Genomic DNA, 21,991 nt, shown 5'->3' on the forward strand with positions numbered 1-21,991 from the left:
TTATAAAAACAAACTTTTTAATATCTGTGTGGGAGGGGAAATCAGCTGAAATTGTAGGAGTAGTAAAGTTATGAAAAATTGTTAGATACTTAATATAGAAGATTGGAACAACATTCAGAATTTTAAGGGAAATGGAAATTTTATTAAAGATTGTCTCATGTCCTAGTTTATAAAAGGGGAACTTTTTGGTTTATTTGTGATTTTTTCTTATGAAAATTGAATATTTTGGAAAATCTGATATTACCATCGGAAAGCTGAGGAAATTTCCGGTCGAAAGTATAATTTCATTCATTTTTCGAGTCTAATTAAGAGCGAATTTCGATTGTAGCGAGCCGTGCAACGCTATAAACCTCAAGACCGCTCTGAAAACAGACAAAGGAGAACAAAGCAGTCAAAATTCGCTTGTATAGGATTGTAATTCGGCTCAAAAAATAAATGAAGATATGCTTTCGATAGGAAATTTTTTTAGCTTTACGATGGTAATATTAGATTTTCCAAAATATTCAATTTTCATAAGAAAAAATCACAAATAGACCAAAAAGTTCCCCTTTTCCGCATTAAATTTTTCAACATATTTAGCCCTCGATGTTTGATGGCGATTTTCGCGGTGAAAATTTGATATTTCAGAAAATCTAATAATACCATCGAAAAGCTGAGGAAATTTCCTATCGAATGCAGTAGTCAGTTACTTTTTTTAGATGAGTTTTGATACTTTTTTTAACGACTTGGAAATAAGTCGTATTTGCGTGAAAAGATGACTTTTCGGCGTCTAAAACACAAAAGTGACAAATAAAAAATTAACTATTTTCAAATTTCATGTTCACATGTTTTTTCTCACTTCTGGGACCCTAAGAACAATTTGCGGGGGTCCAGGCCGCTGGGCACGCATAAAAAAATTTCACCTCTTTTTGTTAACGAAACGAAATTTTATTTTGGGTTTTGACCATACATGGGCTAAGCCATAGTTAGCGTGATGGTCAAAAAAATTTTTTTTCTCAAATTATGTGCTTTTGAAGAGTACATTGAAAAGTGAAAATCCCTGAAAGTTCATATTAAACGTAGAAAATCAGAATTGCAATCAGAATATCAGCAGAAAAAGAAAATTCAACTTCAGGACCCTGAAAATCCAATAGGGTTGGACCTAGAGGGCTGAAACTTTCAGGATTTTCACTTTTCAATGCACTCTTCAAAAGTACATGATTTGAGAAAAAAATTATTTTTGACCATCACGCTAACTATGGCTTAGCCCATATAAATAATCAAAAGCAACACCCCGGGTGCACCTTAAAGAAACAAAAAACCCGCCTGCAAATAAAAAAGATCCATAAAATTCTATAAAAAATAAACACAATCTCATTAATATCCTACTACACCTTTCATTATATAATTTTTTTTCTTTCTCTTTATCTTTTAATCACTCCTAATAAGATCTCTCTCTCCTCTCTTTATCACATACAAATCACAACACCATCTACAGTTGCAATGGAAACAAGGACAACAAATAACTACTCGCTATCACCTGCAAGAGCAGTGTGATAAACCTAAATAATCACGCGGGCACTCCAAAAACCCCACACTGGACGAAGTTACTATTATAATATAAATACATAAACCGGGGCTCAAAAATCTTAAAACTTAAAACTTGATTACAATGACCTACCTCAGCGTCATCAAATTTCTCGATAATGCGCTGGTAAAGATCGGTCATCTTTTGAACGATGGCGCAATCCTCGTGCAGCCTGAGTTTCTGTAAGCCGATGTCTCTGACTGTCTTGGGCAGCTCGAATCCGAGCCGCTCGAGCAGCTCAGCTTCGTGAATGACCTCGAATATTTCGACGTCGAAATTAACTGCAAGTTTAATCTGGTTTTCCAAGAGCAGCGCGCCACGCAATATGTCGGCATTTTTCTTCATATGCATTTGAAATTTGTCTTGCGTTATAGTCGACGCGATGCTGGAAGTTCGACTCTTGGACATCCTCGTATCGAATCTCGTGGATTGGCTCCTAAAAGTGAAGGTGGTTCTTCCACTGGTAGCAATGGATTTAATATCATCCGTGGTGGAGGCAGGGGCGGCGAAACTGCTCTTATCGCCCCTCGAGAATATCGTCCCGGTGACCGAGCGCATGTCGCCACTGCCGGATTTTGACATCACGTTGATCTTCAATGTTTTTGATGGCGCCTTCATGACCTCGGCTGAAAATAAGAGATCTCAGCTTAATCTCAGGTTAAATGTACCGACCAACTCGCGCGAATTCTTACACATTTTTTTCTCCATTGGTTTGAGGGCAAGGATGTTACGGCGCATCGAAACAGATATTCTTTTCTGAGCTTTTTTCAAAAATTCTTCGAATTTTCGCTCCTCGAAGTCCTTCATGCGTTTGCCCAGAATCACGTAATGCTCGAAAGCTATGTGGCGAAGTTCGCTCTCTTCGAGCTCCTTGACTTGCTGAAAAACTAAGGCAGGACTCTTCATTCGATGGAACAATTGACGCTCCCAGTATATGGATCCCGACACCAGTGGATGCTCGCTCAGTATCGGAGGGTGACGCTTATCTACGAAAACGGGAATTTATGTAGCAGTGTGCGAAAATCAATGCTCACGTCTCACTTTTTTCAAAAATGTTCTCAATCTCGTCGATCTCTTTGCTGAACTGCTTCATGATCAGATCGAACTTCATAATGAGCCGCTCTTGCACGGCCTCTCTCGTCTTGATGTTTCTGAATTTCATGAGAACCATGAGGGCCTCCTCGGCCCTGATGAGAGCGCCGAAAATCTCGTCGACGAACATCTTCGCCTCGTTCTCGAGTCTCTCGGCCTCGCCACGAAACCAGGACATGGTCGCGTCCCAACTGTCGTGGTTGTACTCGTTGTAAGCCTCGTTTTCCGCGTTCTTTATGGGCCCGAGCAGATTATCGACTCGCTCGGCTATGTTGTCGACTCGGGCCGGATCGTCGACGATGGACTTGAGCTCCTCGCCGAATATATTGTGGAAGTCGCGCATCACTCCGGCGACCTCGTTGAGATTGGCCGAGACCCGAGCGAGGTAGTCCGTGTCTTTGAAGAGCCTCACTTGATCGAATTCCCAGCGTTTGCCCTTGCCGGATGACTCGATGCTCTGGCGAGTTGCGAGGTACGACTTTTTCCAAAGGGTCAGCATATTGTGCACAGACTCGGTCTTTTCCAAAATTTTGCGCGTCGGTAGCCTGCTCGTGCAAATTTTCACATTAAATGAGGGTCGCTATTCTCGCCACACTCACACAAAACCGATAGGAGGACTTACTCGAAAAGTTGTCTAATTCCCATGTTTCTGCGGACATTTTGCACCAATTGCCAGGATATCTTTTCGATGAGCGAAACCATCTGCTCCTCGCTCGAATAATAGTTCGATAAAATCCAGATCATGCGCAAGTGCTCCCAAAGAGGCGGTATGGTACTCTCTATTCCGGCGAAGGTCTCGGCAGTCTCGATCACCTTAAAGTGCCTCAAGACCGTACCGAGAAATTTGTTATTTTCCTTGGCACCGGCGTAGAGATCGTTGATCTCGCGCTTGTAATGATCGAAGCCCGCGCCTATGGCCGAATTGGCCAGATCCAAAATGTTCGTGACTCGCTGCACGGGGCCGCTCTTGAGCTGATGCACGAGCTGAGACAAGCCGATCTCCCGATCCTGCCAGTAGTCGTACTCGGCCATCGGGTCGCGGCCCATCAATGTTTTGGCCGTGTACCGATCTATGACCGTTTGAATGTGCTTTTCCCACGACATCACCGTCTCTTCGAGCAACCGAACAAATTTTGCGTCTCTCGACAGATCGAGGTCCTTCTTGTTGCGGCTGACGCCCGCAAAAACGTCTACGGCCGATAGGAGATTCTCGTCTTGAGAGTCCCAAGATCTGGAAAAAAGGCTCGTTCGTTTAATCGTATCTACGCTTTGTTTTACATACCTGTCCATTGAAACGATGAGTGAGTCGAGGTCGCGTTGCAAATTGCTCTTTGACAAATTCAGCTCCTCGGCTTGGATTAGGTCGATCGCAGCATCGTATCCGTTCTCCTTTATCACTTTTTGAGCTTGATCTTTGCCGAGCGACTGCATCTTCAATATCTCCCTAAAAACCTTTTCCAGCATCGACTTCAGACTTTCGAGAGTGTCGGGTTGCAGCGAGCCAAGGAGCAGGTGCGACGGCATCTCATCGAAAGCATCGTCCAGCGAGTTGAACGTCGGTATGGCGGATTCGCTCGAGCGCACCATGAAAATAAGCCTCTGCTTGATTAATTCTTCGTCGGACGTATCGAGCTCGCCAAAAACACAATGAAGTACGGGAATCAGCACTTCGCGATCGACTACTTTCTGTATAAATTAAATAAGATCAAAATAATGCACACCAACTGTAGCGATAAAAACTTACTCTGGTGAGTATGTAATTTTCTTCTTTACCAGGAGGAGGCACGAAATCGACATCCTCCACTAAAATTCGATATTAAAAAATCAAAAATGCCATATTAAAAAATTTTTTAAATTACACGACCAACGTTGCCTTACACTCTTTGTGTTCAATGGAAATAACTTCATCTTTCTCATCCTCGTTCTCAATTTCTTCCTCGTTAGCATCGGCATCGATGTGGCTTTCTTCGTCTTCGATTCGTAACGCTGTTGTTTCTTCGGCATTTTCTTCCTCGGGGGCTTGATCGATCGAGGAATCAGTGCGATCGAGTTTAGCTTTGCTATTTTTACGTGACGGTTTATTCGATTTAGTTTTTTTAGCACCTTTGCCTTTTGTCTTTCGTTTATCTATACACATGAAAAGTAATAAAAATTTCAAATTCAAAGTACAACCAAGTTGAAAAAACTACAGTGCAGTAACAAATCGATGGGTGCAGCAAAAATTCAATAAAATGTTTACCATCGTCGCCACTTTTAACTAATCTTTGCGACTTAACGTGGGCAGCGAAAGCTCCCATGGCTGATATTTTTGAACGACCTATCGATGCACAGTTTTCGATAGATAAGAATTTCTAATGATTTCAATTTTATTGCCCTAAAATCAAGAATTAAACTTTTTACTTGTCAACTACTGTACCTTCTTCCCATACAGAAACTTCCTCTTGTATAATTTCAGCTCTCTGAGATTTGTAAAAATAAACAACTTTTTTTTCGAGTTCTGCATTCTCGTAAGTATCAGTATTTAAGAACTGCAATAGTTTTTCTTCATTTGCATGATTATTACTCTGTAATGGAAAAGATTCGGTGTTTTCAATTTTGCTTGCAACTTTTTATTAAAAAATATGATGGCTTTACGTTCAAAAGGTCGTTGAAAAGATTATAATCATCAGTAAGTTCAAGTAGCTTCAATATTGTTTCTCTGATCCAAAGAACACTGTAAAGACAATGATGTTGAATAAAAAGACAGAATTTACTATAAAATTCACTTTTATTCAAATAATATTGAAGATATTATTATAAGACTACAAAAATCAAAATCTTAACTAAAGGCTTAAAAAATAACTATAAAATAATACCGATAATCCATGGCCGGCGATGAAGTGCTGGGTTTAATGGCTATTTTACTTTTGGATTGAGAATTCCTGGCGGCATTATTTTCTGACATTGTAACTGTCTACTTTACACTGAAAAGTTGATCGATTAACACACCATAGCCGAGAGCATGGCGCACACCACCACGCACGTTTCTATGGTTGCAAACGACTCTTCCTTCTCTCTCTCTCTCTCTCTTTTTCTCTCAATATATTTTCTTTTCACGCGCAATATTGCAAGCTCGACTGTTTACGTCATGGTACGGTATTCATTCAAATAGGTTATATACCTATAAACATAAACATACAGTAAAAATTGACTCTCAACGACCCATGCTCTATGAGTGTATTTATATAGCTACTACACATACATTAGCCTTTCAGATCTCTATGCATATATAAACTTAAAATTGAGAAGATACATTTGAGAAAATTGACTACGATAAGAAATATCTGGGACGATTACACGAGTAAAAAATATATTGCTATACAAATTAATTAATGATCTATTAAAAAATATCGGCAGATATTCCAGTCAAAATCTTATAAATTAAAGGAGCTTAAAAGTAAAAAAGTATTGTACAGATTCGATAAATTAAGCGCTATGAATTATTTTGTTTCGGACGCATCTTCTTCGCTGTAATCAAAACGATGAGAGTCTTCGTTATAGTCCTTGGCGTCATTGTAAGTCGCCTTGTCGTTAGCATCGGTTACGTTTATAACAAGGCCGGATGGCGGCTTGAGGTATTGATCAGAGGGCTGTGTGTCTTCAACGAGGCCCTTCTTAACCGCTTCCAGATACTCTTGTTTACCTCTTTCGCTGCCAATCTCGAAGCCCAAGGCAGGTATGAATTCGGTCTCGAAGGTAGCTTTCGCCGGAGATTCCGTCGAGTTACTTTTCAACGTCGACTCGGCATTGGAATAGCGCAACGAGTTGATGCGCTCCGGCGAGTAGGAACTTGGCGTCACTGGACTGTCGTCGTCGTCGTCGTCTTCGTCGAGGTCGACGTTCATGTGCTCTTGAATGAGTTCCAATTTTTTACGATACGAGCGCGACTTCATGATTCTGTAGAGGTTGAAGTCGGGCTCTGGGATGTCTTGGTAGGCGCGGTGCAACATCATCGATGGTTTTTGCGGGGCCGCGGTGTCGTAGTAGTTGAATTGAGCCTGCGATACCGGTGGCGGGGCCTCGAAATTTTGGTACTGCGGATCGTTGAGTCCGTAGCTCGGGGGTTGCGCATACGAGTCCGTCTCGGAAGCATCGCGTCCGAAGGCCTCGTAATTGTAAATCGGAGCCTCAAAGTCCGATTCTCTGAGCGGCATGTTCCGATCGTCGAAATAATTTTGTCTGCTGTCCTGATACCTGTAGCGCTGCTTCGCATTTTGTTTGGCACTCGGAGTTCTCGGCACGGAGGCATCGCCATTCGCTACTTGGCTCATGGCGTAGAGAACGTTCGACGGTTTATCTTGCAATCCTGCGTTGATTTCGTAAGGATTCGTTTGTTCGATAGGGAGGAGAGGTGCCTCGGTTACTTCCCTGAATTTGTTCACCTTGCGATTTCTCGACGGAGAAACGCGAGAACCATACTTTTCATAATTATTCCTCTCTTCGTAGTAATTCGGAACTTCTCTTTGCTGATATTCTACGTTTTGCTGGTAGTCGACGTTTTGATAATTATCCGAATTGGGTCGTACGTTCGAGCGGACTTGCTGAGGTCGTCTCCTGCGAAACTCAACGGATCTCTGTGGCTCGACTTTTGCAGGTTCTTCCAGGTACTGCTGTGGCAGCTGCCTGTTGGGTTGATACTCCGCTCGATCGTCTTCTCTGTTCTCGTAATCTCTCGCTGGCTCCCTGTTGTAGTTCGATGCGAATCTCGGTTGTTCGCCACGAGTTCGGTACTTTTGGCCGGAGTAGTTGCTCTGGTAGTTTCGAACGGGTCCTCGCCTGCTGTTGAAGTTCTGATTGGCTTTCTGATAAGCAACGGCGGCATCTTCCTCCTCGTAATCATTATTAGCGGCGTAATACTGCTGAGGAGCTTGCGTGGTCGTCGTGCTGCTGCTTACCGGTCGACGACCCCTGTAATTTACGCGTCCCCTACTCGGCGCCTTCCTGTTGTAAATCGATTCGGAAGCTCTGGAGCTTGGAGTGGTTCTGGTAAACAAGTAGGATCGTTGGGTTGTCACAGCGGGGCTTTCGGCTTCGGTCTGCTTGGGTTTGACGGCTTCGCTTTCGGATGAGTCAACGGGTTGCTCGATTCTTTGACTTATGAATTTGCTCAGCGACTGACTGTCCAACGGAGTCTGAATTTCCAGCTGCTTTTCCGTATCGTTCAATGTCAGTGTGACAGCGAGCGGAGCGTTGCTTTCCACGTGAGAGTCGGCAACTTGTTCGCTGGCGTTTGTGGCCTTGTTTTCGTTTGCCAGTGGCGATTCCGTGGAACCTACCTCGGCAGGTAAAGTAGTTTTAAATTCTTGAACGTTGATACGAAAACTGGAGTTTTCGTCCGTGCTCGGAATTTCCGTTGCACCCGTGAAATAATCATCGTTGTCGGGGAACGTATAGGACGTAGTCGTTTCTACCGATCGCTCGTCCAAGTTCGGCAGGGTCGTGGCTTCGGTCTCGTACTGGGCAGTGGTGGTCTCTGCGGCTGGAGTTTCCGTTGCATAAATCAAATTTTCACCCGTGCTCGACTTAGCCGCTTCTTGATCGGCTTCTAGTGTCGTAGGAACTGCGGTTGTCGTTTCGAGTTCCAACTTTTGCTCGACTTCTTCAACTTTCCGTTCGGTTCCTGAGCTAACCAAGCCAATGCTCTCTTTACCTATCATATCTTCCTTGTATTCATTCGATTTAGTAGTGGGAACATTTTCTTCGTATTTTTCCGTTGAATAGCTCAAGGGTAGATTTTGTACCGTGGATTCGGTCGGATTTTTATACGACTCAGCCGATGAAGTCTTGTAGTAAGAGGGGGTGGTCGTGTAGTATCTTGTCGTTTTCGGCGTCGTGTACTTAGATCCTCGGACTCTATATCTGGCATTCTGGGCACTGACTTTCGGTTTGCTTCTAAGTTCCGTATCTTCGTCTATCGTCTTAATTCTAATGACCGGCGAATCGGTCATAGGTACAATCACGGGCTCGTTCGACCTTAGCGAGCCTCTCGTTTGGTACTTATTTTCATAATTCAAGTTGTTTTCTTGCCTGCTTACGATGGAGATGACTTTATTGTGTTCTCGATCTTGATCTTGATAATCACTGTCTTGATGATTACTCAGAGTTTGGTGAACTTTCTGACGATCTTCGAGTTCCGAGTCGTAATCTTGAAACAGTTTGAAATAATGTTTCTTGGTTTCGGAGCAGGGCACCTTGGTCCACCAATCGCAAGTGAGCAAACGTTGACTGAACAGCGAACCGATTGGGCACAAGAACGACGAAGTATGGCCTGAATCACAGACGTGGAATACTTGGCAGCCAGCTTCTTCGTCGGCGTAATAACCTGTAACAATTTTCAATTACACGTTAGATAATCGACAGCAGATTTGTCATTTTATCTCTGACTAGTATCATTTCTTTAGTACACATATTTCGTGCAAGAATCAAAGCTTGAATCTATTTGGGCTAAACAAAAAAAAAAACATTTACCACAAACTCTTCAATTCGATAGACGTTACATAAAAAAAAAGGGTAAAAAATAAGAATTTTGCGCAATGTTTGTAATCAGCATTAATCAATAAAGAAAAATAACAGCTGTGAGTCGTTTTTACGATCTCGGTTGGTCGTGAATTATAGCTTTTTACGGCCATGTACGCATCAACAACAGAATAAATTTTACACTCTTGACGCGTTGATACATATTATTACGAGCAGACTCGAAAAATATTTTTAAGACAATTTTTTTCATCTCGCAGGAGCTCGCGTCGCGGAAAATCTTGAATGCACATTACAAAGTGCCCTTTGATGATTTATATTTCCATTCGTTAAGCATCTGCCAGCGTACGAGAAGAAATACGGGTGCGATTTTTTTTTTTTTTTTTCATCAAAACGAGACGCAAAGTTTAAAATTGAAATTACAGAACATGTGCTGGGCTTTTGCAAGCATCAGTTTGAGAATAACGAGGTACTTGGCTCGCGCAGGCTAGAATCTTGCGCGGCCCTTTTCATACAGGTAGCGAGTCGGTACGCGGTCAGCGGCTATAATTATTTTCCCCTCGAAGCGCGGATTTATCCTTTTTTTTTTGTGCGACATGCGTACACGCGCGAAGAAATAATAAAATCTCAGTGAAACAATATGATCGCGCTCTATTGTCTCGTAAAAGGATGAAAAAAGGAAGAGTTTCGGAGGCGCGCATCATCCAAGCCATGCGCGCGGCTTTCATTACAAAGAATTTCAAGATCGTAAAAATGCAGCGCGTTACATCTCGCTCTTGTGCGTACGTGCGCGCTTGTATATATATATATATAGACACTGGGCCGCATTGCTGCGCATTGCTGCATTGATGCACTGCTGCCGAGTGCCCTATTATTTTCTTCGGACTTTTTTAGAGCAGTTCTGCGTATAATGACGTATAAATCAAGCCCCGGCCGTTGCGAAACGTAACTCGTTCGCGATATAAATAACGAAAAAAAAAGAAGAAGAAGATGTTGTGCAAATTTTCCAAAGTCCATCCATATAGATAAGGACTCGGGGGCTCGATGGGAGAGAGAGGAGAAAGAAATGGATTAAATAAGGCAGCGACGATATGTACGACTCACCTCGGTCTTTGCCGGAGCAGCTGAACGAAGTTCTCGGTAATCTCTTGTAGGCGGGATAATCTACGCCGGGTTCACCGGGTACGTTGTTCCTGAGACCTTGGAGCTCTGCAAATAGGCGCATGCATGCATGCCATTATAATATACACTTGCATGAATGCACCGAGCGGCACAATAAGAACGAGGCGAACTTACCCGCTTCCTCCATCTCCAGGTTGTCGCGATACTGGCCTTTGTAATCATTGTAAAAGCCGTCTTTCACTGGCTCGTAGTGTTTTCTGCGTTACAATCAAATCGATGAATATTTTATCATCAACGACTCGCTCTATGCGTTCGCGCATTTTTATGTATGTGGTACAAACCTGCCGCGAGTTCCATCGATGCTTCGTCTGGCCAATACCTTTTTCGTTCGATCGAAGCTGTCGTCGTCCTCCTCCTCGTTGTGTTGCCGACGAGCTAGGATAAGCTCGCAGCTCCAGCACAGCAGGACTACGAGAACTGAAAGAGAGAAAGAGAGAAAAAATCACGTTATCCTCAGTTTGTTTTGCTTTCGAAGAAGAGAGCAGCGTCTGCGCTCGTGATTTTGAAGGCTCGTTACACGTCCGCGTCGACGTTTTATGTTCTCGCTCAAAGAAACACGCCACGGGACGCGCGTAGGCCTATGCGGCTGCACGACATTGCGTCATCGCACGCAGGAATAATCAAATGCTCAAATTTATGAAGTCTCGAACATTTTAACAAACGAATCCGAGAGTCGTTTTTGATCTTCTGGACTTACAACGCATACTTGTATGTATAATATGCTCGCAACGCATTTGCGATCGAATTGCAGTCATTACGCCGTACACGTGCATCGTCCCTGCGCTCGATGGATAATTGAATGTTGCCAACGAATTCCGATATTTTTTGCCCTTTTATTTGACCAAGTAAGTCCATGACGTCGTTTTCATCGAATAACCCTGCATCTATACGTATCGCTTACAGAAGGTACAGATCGCGTGCGCAGCTCGGAACGATGTGCGCGCTCGCATCTTCTTCTTTCTTTTTTTACGCTCGACATGTCACATGCTCTCGCAGGACCACCCAGTAATTTCAATTGGGTTTCTTGTAATAGTGATATGGTTTATTACAAGTGCGTGGCCAGGCTCTCTATACCTTGTAGCGTAAAATAGGCGCATAACTCGCGCATATACGCATTACTTGCGCAATCTCGGAAGTACGATATTAACGTCGCGCTCGCGGGATTTGATGCTTTCGTCGTCGAGGACGTTAGTTTTGCTCTAATTTTGTCACGGATCAGCGTGTCTATATGAAATGCAGCTCTGCATTTTATTATATGCTTTTCGAGGATTTTATTAAGCCACGATTAGAGTGCAAACGTGATTTATGTAAGTCGTCGCGGGAGCAATGGACCCGCGGCACGGACGCGCGCAACGAGCATTTTACGATGATACTTGCTGCTGCACACATTGTTTATTATCATGTGAAGCATAAATTTCGCGAAAAAGCATTTTTTGCTCTGGGCAACGACTAGTTGCCCACCGCTTCGAGTGATATAATTTAAAATATTTGAAAGTAACGCAACGTTAAGCGCACGAATGCAACATCATTTTGACTCGTAAACACGAGTGCAATATTTTTTTTTTTCATCAACTAATTTTACTTGGCTACCAAGAATTCGTCGATTCCGATTTCATTGTTCAGTACCAGCACTGGTCAATCATCTCCAGAAAAACCGCGATGATTCCGACTACGAGGCTTCTTTCACTCCGTGTACACACACACATACGAACGTATGTGTATTTTCAAAGGTCAATAACTTACGTCTGTCGAGTTAACTCATTGCTATTTGCCTCAGAATTGTAGTAAATCAAAGAATAATATATTTTAAAAGTTAATAAGAAAAAACTTTCACGGCGGCTTCAGCGCGCGCAGCCAAGTCGACAGAGTAGAGGTCGTGGCCAAGAGCGCTATCGAAAACATTTTACGATTCAACATTTTTTTATTTAAAATAAATATTTTTCTAAAATTAAACAGTGCAGTTTTTTATTTATTATTTTTTTTTTTTACACTTCTGTGAAAATTGAATGGTTTTGTTGTACTCATGAATGTATTGGAAATCGAGTGAAAACTGTAAATATCGGTAAACTATATTGAGCAGATCGGTAGTAAAAGATACATACGTGTTACACTTATTTTATGAAATTGACAGGGTATACACGAACTTTATCGTCGATTTTTGTCAAAACTGCAGAAAACTCTCACGAAGACAATAAAAATGATGAGTTTGAAGCGATTGACATAAACAGCAGTTTCATTTACCGAGCAAGGAGTAAAAGGTGGGAAAGTTTTTAATGGTGACATATAGTGCGTATCATATACTTAAATACTAAAGTTACACACGAAATTTTCTATATATAAACACAATGAAGATGGGGACCGAGCGAAAGCTTTGCTATCCTATCAGGTGTTATATATTTTGCGGCTTTTTAAAAGCTATGCTCGCAAAGTGTCGACGCAATGATTCATAATAACTATATTATACACTTCGAACAGACAACGAAACGGAAATTAATATATTTTTTATATAGTACAACAGCTCGTGATTTCATCTGTATAATACTGAATTTTTCACGTTCAAATTGAAATGAAAATTGATGAATCGAAGAATTTGGAAAAATAAAACAATTCTTAATTGGAGCAGAAAGAAAAATTGCGTTCGCAAAAAATATGCCAAGACAAGAATGATCAACATTTAATTTACAAAAAACAATTTTGATTTATTTTTCTCTTCTGGGGAATAAACTTTTATTGAATTATTATTATTTATCGTTGCTTCGTTAAATGCAAATATTTCGGGTCATTTTGAACGAATTCAAGTAATTTTGTACTTACATATGGCTTTGCACTGCATTATCACTAACTTAATTTGAAAACACTTTTATTAGAAAAAAAATTGTCTTCAACAACTAATGCAGCTACAACAGCACTAAAAGCGCACGAGAGCAAGCATCGATCGCGTGCAATGTTCTGTTCATCACTGAGTGTAAACAGGTGAGGCCTAGGGGCTCATATCTTGGTTGGTCCCCGACCCCCACCTCGCGGGCACCGATCTTACAATTGGGCCCGATAGCAGTGGATGATGCTGTTTCTGTTTTTTTTTTTTGCCGTGGGGACAGATTTTAAAAAATCGGTGAGTCAGTTGAGTAATGATGCGATGATTCGTCCTCTATTGCAAAGTTGATAGACGGCTCGTAAAAATTATATTTTATTGAGATTAATAAAGCGAGACTTTTTTATTTTAAATTTTTCTTATCGCTGCTTGTAAAAAAAAAACTATAATAAAACAATTCGAACGAGTCCAGCCTACATACAATAGTGCGTATAACACAAGTAATTTGCCGGGTAAATAGTCAAAGATAGGCGATTTTCTAATATTCCGTTTGCTGCCGCGTCCATTGATGATATCAGTAATGGAAATAAAGTTTAGATTCATGAATGAGCGATTCGGTCAAAAATTTCGACTGATTCACCAGGCGTCACTTGAATGATTTGCATAGAAAATAGAGAGGTATAAATAATCAAATTCGATATACTTAAGTGCGTGTGTATCCGCGCTATCGACTAGATCATTCGACAAACTAAACTCGAGCGTGAAAAAAGTTGTTTGTTTTTAATAAAAGACCGAGAGGATGAGTAACTAATTTTTCATAAGTTATACAACAACAAACAGACTGCAATCGGATAAATATAAATCCGAAAAATTCTCAGTGATATCAGTCACGCAGGTGCGTGTATGGAAAAAAAGTATACGCAAAGTATAGACGCGCGCGCGCAAAAATCATCCACGTCGTATTATGGCTCACGTTTCAATGTAAAGGACTCTTGGAAGAATCTCGCATAGGTATAATCGCTGAGAAAAAAAAGCAATTGTCAATTTTGGGCACGCAATCGAACAAATACGAAAATTACATAAGGATGACGCGCGTGTAAAATAATTAGAAAGTCTCACCTATAGTCGAGCACCGGCAAAAGAATTTCGGTGAATGACTTTTGACTTTTGCCGCCCGCGCTCGAGCGCGCGCGATCCTCCACGAATTCTCAATGAGGATCTCGCGGGCGCGCGTAAATAGGGTAAACCGTTGGAAGTCGTTGTTTCTTCTGCACGCTCACTGCCTAATACGCAGTAGGGTTCAATTATGCTAACAAGCGATTAATTGCTTCTCTTTCTATTGCTAAATAATGCCCATCCGTTTGCGTAAGTTCAATGACACCTTGGCAAGGCGAATTTCTTTGTCTATGTGTAAGTGTAACTCGAGAGAAAAAAAGAGTAGCATAACAGACCTATTCCGTTATTTTCTTCATCTTTTTCTCCTTTTTTTTTCTGCGTCAAATTTTTCATCGCGTATTGCAGGGGATTATAATATAAGCCCATTGCAAAAGCTAAAAGCCACCAAATCTTAGAATCCTTGTCATTAAGTTGATATGTTGTTGCCGTGGCTCTGTCGCATCTACATATTGCGCAAAGGCGTCTTTTCCCTATTTACATTGCATTGTGCACAGAAGGTATTGCCGCATAATTTTTATACACTCTTGGCTCGCGTGTTTAAAAGGATCGACGAGCCGAAAATATTAGGGTCATCGCGTACAATTAAATTTACCCAAGCCTCTCGCGTACTCGTACTCATCCGATAGAGCGTTTAAGGCCAATTATTAGCCGCGTTCGTAGCGATAAAATGATCATAAAACACTTGAAAATGCAGCGACCTTGAGGCCGCACTTCATTTCGTATACAACGTGTAAGAAGAGTCGCGAAATAATAAAACAACAACAACAACAACAACAACCGCATGGGATTGTAAATGCTTTCGTTACATGGGTCGTTGTCGAATTAACTGCGGTTTCGCAGCGAATGTTTATTCGTCGATGAGAAAGGATAATTATAAAAAGATTATTGCAATATTACGCAGTGTATCATCAAAATTTCGAATGCGTGCTGCGACGTCGAGCCAAAATGATATGACTGGGTATCCGGAAAGAGACATTACTATTCGCGCGTGAAAAAATAAAGCAAAGGAACATAAGAGCAACGCGTGGATGCTATAACCGCTCGATGATATAAATGTTTATTTTCGGGTTGGGTAATAATTTAGCTGGCTCGAGTGACGGCTCTCTCTCTCTCTCTTTCTGCTGGGCCTCTTTGTTTCCTCGATCTTTGGCTTTGTAATATATGCGCTCGCTGCGCGCCTATGCCTCTGCATATATATAGGTAAATACTCATTATGCGCGCGTAAAGCCGTTGGACGTGTAGCCGGGCGTGTAATGGGCGGCCGACGGCCACTGGGTCATTATCGAGCCTGCTCTCACGATCGCGCGGGCGCGCGCGCGCCTCTTCGTTCTCGCATTGTTTTGCTCGCAAATCAATCGGCTGACGTCTTGCCTCGTTTATTCGCGCTTACATCTTTAATTAATCTGACAAAATTCGATACTTACGTTGGTGTCTCTATATCGCGCGGATTAACGATGAATCTAGATTATTCGCATTTTTCATTCGTATTCGTTGTATCATCGTTTGCGAAGGCGCCACACACCCGTCGCTTAATGTTGTATTCGAAATATTGTCCAAGTTGCTATGAGATTCGTGCAAACAATTCCGAAGGCCAAAGTTACAACGACGACGAGCAAACGTCTAATATTTCCTGATTACCATACGCACCTCCAAAACTAGTCGTTTTTTAGACAACTTTTTGCGTAATAGGGCCAGCCCTCGATACGCGGCCACTTTTAGTCAAATTAATTGCAAACGTTTGGACAAGTTTTAAAATGATTTAAATGGTATAGTCCAGGTAATTATTATTCATTGGGTGTAATTTTTGTTTTTCAAAGTGTTTTTTAAATTAAATAATGGAAATGCTTACACCATATTTAAAAGTGACCGGATATTGGCGCATAATGATTTTTTTTAATATCGAAATACTATTTAATTTAAAATATGACGTTTCAAACTATTTTTTCAAATTTTCTTTGAGAATTTGGACAGCTTCAGGGATTCAAGTTTTTAATATCAAAATTAAATTTGTTCTTAATGTATTATGCATATCTACTCCATGGGAGAGAAAATAATTTTATTTTACTCTTTAAACTGAAAGCAACGATTGTCTCATGTCTGTCTTTTTTCAATATCTTCATAAAACTCTCAGCTACCATACTTATCTGTTGGTCTGTATAACGAGTTACGCCGGCAGACGGTATGTGTACCTATACATGTGGGTAGCACAGGCTTTGCATGATGCGAGCACGTTTCAAAAAACCGCCTGCTAGGTTTCAAGCGACACATGCCGCAATGTTTACTACATTTCACGTAACTCTCAATTCGCTTCTTCGCTTCATTTAAATAATATGAAATGTGTAAGTACGTTTACAATCGCGAAAAAAGTACTTAGCAAAAGTCAGCGGTCTTTGAAACTCTACGATCAGTGCAAACATGAATACTCATCGAGCAAACAGGCGTTCGCAGAGAGTGAAAGTGACAAAGAAAAACAAAATTTGCTCGAAAATGAAACCAGATACAATGAGATCAATTTGCAAATGTTATCTAGAAATTTATATCAACAGATTTTTGGCAACGACTTTAACAGAGCTGAATTCGACGAAAATGCAGTGTTGTCGGTGAAAAAAGATTTGGCTAAATTTGAAATATCAACTTCCAATTCAGAAATTATACCGGATGTAAATATAACCATTCCTCCACTTAAAGGGTCTAATATTGAAGAACACTTTAAAAATATAGCAAGAGAACAAGTTGATCCATACTTGAATATTATTTTCAATTTGCTGGGTAATATTCCTCCTATGCCCAAAAAATTTGTATTCCAAGAAGGATGGACCAAATACTATAACAATACGTATGAATCTGTTGATTATCCTGAAGAAGATGGATTAATTTATGACGTTGAAGTTTGCGTAAAAAATGGGCCATTTCCAACCTTAGCTACTGCTGTTGGGAATAACGCATGGTATAGTTGGTGTTCAAAACAGCTCATAGACGGTGGGTCACAAAATTTCAGTAATAAAATTGTTACACCAGATTACTTAATTCCTTTAGAAAGTTCTAAAAGTGATAAAGGAACTTGTTTAAATAACTTTCAAAAAACCCCAAAAATAATTGTTGGACATAATGTTTCCTATGATCGTGTTCGAACAAAAGAACAATATTGGTTGAATGAGACTGCCACTAGATTCTTGGATACTATGTCTTTACATATATGCATAAGTGGTTCAAGTAGTTATCAAAGAACTATTTTACAATCTAAAAGTGCAGCAGAAGAAAATCATTATTTACATTCAATTTCATCTCTTAACAATTTAGCTGATGTTCACAAGCTTTACTGTAAAACTGAAATAAACAAGGAAGAAAGAAATATTTTTGTAGAAGAAGAAATTGAAGTTATTAGAGAAAAATTTCAAGAATTAACACATTACTGTGCATCTGATGTAATTGCAACTCACAATGTTTTGAAAAAATTGTTTCCTATGTTTCTTGAAAGATTTCCTCATCCAGCAACTTTAGCTGGAATGTTAGAACTTGGCTCAGCATATTTACCAGTTAACTATAATTGGAAACGATATATTGAAGAGGCCGAAACAACTTTTGATGATTTAAATTTGGAAAGCAAAAGTTGTTTATCCAGAAGAGCAGACCAAGTATGTAGGTTGTTATTAGATGAACAATACAAAGAAAATCCTTGGATGTGGGATGAAGATTGGTCGATCAAAGATCTTAAAATGAAAAAAGGCTGTGAAAAAGTATATCTTAAACAAAAAGAAGATTTAGCTACTTTAGATAGGAAACCTAACATAATTGAAAAGTTTAATTATTTAGAGAAAACTAGAGAATATCTTCCCAAAAAAAAGTCTCATTTGCCAGGTTACCCAAATTGGTATAGAAAATTATGCTACAAAGATGAAGAATGTGAAATCAAGTTTCCCAAAGCTCAAAAAATCAGTACTTCCATGAATGTGACACCAAAAATTTTAAATCTATCATGGAAAAATTATCCACTTCATCACATAAAAGAATTTGGTTGGGGTTTTTTGGTGCCTTACAAAGCTGAAAGCTCTACTTCAAAAATACCATTGGAACAAATATTTCGGCATTTATCAAATAAAAATGTATCTCCTGAAGAGCACAATAAATTGATCAGAGAAACAATTATAAACATTCAAGAAGAAAAAAATTCTAAAGAAGTATCTCGTCCAAGCTGGTTTCAACCAGCAAAACCAGATGATCAACCTGATGCGAATTTGGATGATTGTTGTTATTTTTTCAAACTACCTCATAAAGATGGACTGTTTTTAAATGTTGGCAATCCTTTGGCTAAAGATTTTATCAACAAATTTTTGGAAAATGTTCTTACTGGAATAGACGCGAGTGCCACAAGAATTTTGGAAATTTCAACAATGTCTTCATATTGGAAAAATAATAGAGATCGAATTCTTTCTCAACTTGTAGTGTGGCTAGATAGCAAAGAAAACTTCATGAATTCAAAAGTCAAGAAAAACCATCAGACAATTAATTTCGGAGCAATCATTCCACAGGTCGTTGTATCTGGTACTTTAACAAGAAGAGCAGTTGAACCCACGTGGATGACGGCCTCAAACGCTCAGTACGATAGGATCGGTTCTGAATTGCGAGCGATGATCAACGCCCCTGCAAACTACAATATCGTCGGAGCGGACGTGGATAGTCAAGAGTTATGGATTGCCTCCGTGTTAGGGGACGCTTTTTCAACGGCAAATAAAATACAAGGAGGAACTCCATTCAGCTGGATGACCTTGATAGGAGACAAATCGAAACGCACCGATATGCACAGTGTCACCGCCAAAGCTATCGGCATCTCGCGAGATCAAGCCAAGATCATCAACTACGCTAGAATTTACGGCGCTGGTAAAATATTCGCCAAAAGATTATTGAAGCAGTTCAACCCCACGATGAGCGACAAAGAGGCAAGTGAAAAGTCCAGTAAAATGTTTCTCATGACAAAAGGACAGAAATATTTTCGGCTCAAGGAAAATTACATTTCCGGCGCTTTCGGCGATAGGCTCTACACACCCAGCGAAACATTCAAAGTCGCGAAACTCTTGGGCAAAAACAGAGACGAAGTGTTCGAGCGTGGAAAATGGACCGGTGGTACGGAGTCGGTGATGTTTAACAGTCTCGAAGAAATAGCAGCGGAAAAGCATCCGGCGACGCCTTTTCTGAACTCGAGGCTCAGCAGAGCCTTGGAAAAGGAATCGAACGATACGTATCTGCCGACGAAAATCAACTGGGTGGTGCAAAGTTCGGCCGTGGACTTTCTTCACCTCATCCTGGTGAACATGCGCTGGCTAATGGGCAGAAATGCTCGGCTCTGCTTGACCTTTCACGACGAGGTTCGCTACCTGGTAGCGTCCAAGCACAAGTACAATGCCGCCCTGGCTATGCACGTGACAAATCTGATGGTTCGCTCGTTTTTCGTCTCGCGGCTTCAAATGAAGGACTTGCCCATGTCCGTGGCTTTTTTTACCGGCGTCGAGGTCGACTCGGCACTGAGGAAGGAAGCCTCCTCCGATTGCAAAACCATGTCGAATCCGCATGGACTCAAAGAGGGATACGGCATCGAGCCCGGCGAGAGCTTGAATGTTTGGACTGCCATTGAGAAGAGCAAAGGTTGCGTAGGTACCATCAATTTAGATTCCAAAAAGTAATGTTAATTTTTCAATGATAGATGCGTCCATGCAATAAATGTTATATATTTTTTTTTAATAAAATTTTAAACACCATTCCAACGACTTGATTCTTCGCGTTTTTGAACGAATAAAGAGCTGAGTGGTCCGGCAATATCCTTCTCCTTCCTCTCTCCTTGTCTTGTTTGATCAAATTTAAATGCCCACAAGCGTGTATTATGCATCTAATCGTGTATAGTCAGGTGTAGTACAGTGGCTTGTGTTGTGGTAACCGAACGTCATGCATACTTAGCCTAGTTGCCATACAGCACGCAGTGGCGTGCGTCTTGTTGTCGGCTGCGTAATGGATTTTATTTTATCCGTCAACTAATTTTATTCATAAGGTTAAGTCAAGTAGCCAAATATTCGTTGCATCTCTCTCGACTTCAAGTTTTATTTTTACTTATCAGAAGGGTAAGAATCCAATTTTTTTTTACTCTTCTACGAGTTCAACTGAAATGATGTAATTTCTGTTCTTTATCATAAAAAAATTTTAGTTGCCTATCGAGAATTCGTAAAATTAATCAACGAATGAATATTCAAATACGAGTATAATTAATTGCAACTTGATGCTTAAATCTGTTTCGTTGTTTAATATTTTTACATTTTGCTTAAGGGGGATGACCAGTCACATATTCGGCGTTGGTTTGGGCCTATTTGTCATCTTAACTCTTTGGATATCTGCTGGACTTATATTTCTTATATCTCTTAGAATAGAAAAAAGAATCGGTGCTGTTGCATTAGCTGTTGCAGCTATTATTACTATTATATTGGTCAGTGTTCCTAGAGCTCCACAGCATCCAGTTTCTCAAGAAAATAAAGTACGTTTTTTCATGTTTACAAATTAAGGAGTAGATAATTTATCACTTAAAATCCATGTCTAATCATGTATAATGATAAACTTTATATTTTTGATAATGTACTCATTAAATTAGTAATTGATTATTTATTTTTTAGCCTTATGATCACTTTTTTATTTGGCGCATGATACTTTTGATACTCTTGGTTGCATCATCTGTGATAGGATTCATAGGATACATCAAATTTGAACTAATGGATATAGCTAGACCACAGAGAGTAAGGAATTGGGTTTTTTAAAGACAATTTTATTTACTAAAAGTATAGCCTCATTAAAAAACTATACTGTGACAACATCCAAAAAATTTAAAAATCAATTGTCAAGATGTTTACAACCGTAAGAAGGTTGACCAGTGTTTCTTTTCGAACAATTACAACTCTTAGTTGTAAAAATAAAATGTTCGAAATTGCAGATAATACAGATTTTGTGAATAAAGTAATGAACAGTTCAGTCCCTGTTATAGTCAATTTTCATGCTGAATGGTGTGATCCTTGTAAGATATTAACTCCAAAGTTAGAAGAACTAGTTGGACCAATGGAAGATTTAAATCTAGCTACTGTCAAAATCGAAGATAATCCAGAATTAGTCCATACTTTTGAAGTTAAAGCAGTACCTGCTGTCATTGCAGTTGCCAATGGATTAGTTGTAGACAAATTTATTGGCCTTGTAGATGCTAACATGATTGAAAATTTAATTAAGAAATTAACAGCATCAAGAAAGCCACCAGATGATAAAGAATAGTAAAATAGACAAAATAATGAAATTATTTATACATGTTTGTAAAATTTTTAACAAGCATTTAAGATCATGATATATATTAATATTTCAAATTTTGCATAGATTTTCAAAGACAAATACTAAAACTCTACTTAAATAAATTTATTAGTATTTATTTTGCGTCAATAAGTGTTTAATATGGTCAATTAAATATTGTAAATACATTTTAATTTTTGAATAATTTTATGTAACTTACCTGTTTTTTTTTTTATTTAAATTTTATAAAAATATTGGATGTAACTATACTGTAGTTATTTTTAAGTTATGTTATTTTGTTAATATATAATTATAAATTAATGGACTTACACCAAACGAAA

At 39.9% G+C, this 21,991-nt stretch overlaps 5 protein-coding genes across 5 annotated transcripts in view; 3 read left to right on the plus strand and 2 right to left on the minus strand.

Moving 5' to 3' along the window:
• Positions 1 to 5,603, minus strand: part of LOC106651285 (dynein heavy chain 10, axonemal) — a 30,154-nt gene extending 24,551 nt beyond the window's left edge. Inside the window, exons 1-10 of the mRNA XM_014369725.1 lie at positions 5,515 to 5,603; positions 5,294 to 5,372; positions 5,076 to 5,223; positions 4,538 to 4,786; positions 4,404 to 4,462; positions 3,942 to 4,345; positions 3,282 to 3,890; positions 2,609 to 3,204; positions 2,260 to 2,553; positions 1,661 to 2,193 (exon numbers count right to left, since the gene is read on the minus strand). Of these exons, the coding sequence (XP_014225211.1) occupies positions 1,661 to 2,193; positions 2,260 to 2,553; positions 2,609 to 3,204; positions 3,282 to 3,890; positions 3,942 to 4,345; positions 4,404 to 4,462; positions 4,538 to 4,786; positions 5,076 to 5,223; positions 5,294 to 5,372; positions 5,515 to 5,603 (3,060 nt within the window). The remainder of the gene's footprint in view (positions 1 to 1,660; positions 2,194 to 2,259; positions 2,554 to 2,608; positions 3,205 to 3,281; positions 3,891 to 3,941; positions 4,346 to 4,403; positions 4,463 to 4,537; positions 4,787 to 5,075; positions 5,224 to 5,293; positions 5,373 to 5,514) is intronic.
• Positions 5,604 to 6,138: 535 nt separating this feature from the next.
• Positions 6,139 to 10,544, minus strand: LOC106651284. Its single transcript, XM_014369724.1, has 3 exons — positions 10,469 to 10,544; positions 10,277 to 10,381; positions 6,139 to 9,020 (listed from the first exon to the last, which is right to left on the minus strand). Exons 1-3 carry the CDS (start codon positions 10,479 to 10,481, stop codon positions 6,139 to 6,141), a joined length of 3,000 nt encoding a protein of 999 aa, XP_014225210.1. The 5' UTR covers positions 10,482 to 10,544.
• A 6,030-nt stretch (positions 10,545 to 16,574) lies between these two features.
• LOC106651283 (DNA polymerase subunit gamma-1, mitochondrial) lies at positions 16,575 to 20,089 on the plus strand. The gene has a single exon (XM_014369723.2). The coding sequence runs from the start codon at positions 16,673 to 16,675 to the stop codon at positions 20,018 to 20,020; it is 3,348 nt and encodes a 1,115-aa protein (XP_014225209.1). The 5' UTR covers positions 16,575 to 16,672; the 3' UTR covers positions 20,021 to 20,089.
• Positions 20,090 to 20,278: 189 nt separating this feature from the next.
• Positions 20,279 to 21,144, plus strand: LOC106651534. Its single transcript, XM_014370066.2, has 3 exons — positions 20,279 to 20,452; positions 20,655 to 20,859; positions 20,996 to 21,144. The coding sequence occupies exons 2-3, from the start codon at positions 20,659 to 20,661 to the stop codon at positions 21,134 to 21,136; spliced, it is 342 nt and encodes a 113-aa protein (XP_014225552.1). The 5' UTR covers positions 20,279 to 20,452; positions 20,655 to 20,658; the 3' UTR covers positions 21,137 to 21,144.
• A 67-nt stretch (positions 21,145 to 21,211) lies between these two features.
• LOC106651533 (thioredoxin, mitochondrial) lies at positions 21,212 to 21,894 on the plus strand. The gene has a single exon (XM_014370065.2). It carries the CDS (start codon positions 21,222 to 21,224, stop codon positions 21,636 to 21,638), a length of 417 nt encoding a protein of 138 aa, XP_014225551.1. The 5' UTR covers positions 21,212 to 21,221; the 3' UTR covers positions 21,639 to 21,894.
• Positions 21,895 to 21,991: the final 97 nt, after the last annotated feature.

This window comes from Trichogramma pretiosum, unplaced genomic scaffold (genome assembly GCF_000599845.2).
Source record: "Trichogramma pretiosum strain Unisexual culture from Peru unplaced genomic scaffold, Tpre_2.0 scaffold59, whole genome shotgun sequence".
In the NCBI taxonomy this organism is placed as follows: Eukaryota; Metazoa; Arthropoda; class Insecta; order Hymenoptera; family Trichogrammatidae; genus Trichogramma; species Trichogramma pretiosum.

Coding starts and splice junctions, on each gene's coding strand:
- LOC106651284 (XM_014369724.1), bottom strand. Junction 9,021..10,276: donor CTGCTCCGGCAAAGACCGAG/GTGAGTCGTACA, acceptor AAATTGTTACAG/GTTATTACGCCGACGAAGAA.
- LOC106651283 (XM_014369723.2), top strand. CDS start 16,673: ATGAAATGTGTAAGTACGTTTACAATCGCGAAAAAAGTACTTAGCAAA.
- LOC106651534 (XM_014370066.2), top strand. CDS start 20,659: ATGACCAGTCACATATTCGGCGTTGGTTTGGGCCTATTTGTCATCTTA. Junction 20,860..20,995: donor CAGTTTCTCAAGAAAATAAA/GTACGTTTTTTC, acceptor TTTATTTTTTAG/CCTTATGATCACTTTTTTAT.
- LOC106651533 (XM_014370065.2), top strand. CDS start 21,222: ATGTTTACAACCGTAAGAAGGTTGACCAGTGTTTCTTTTCGAACAATT.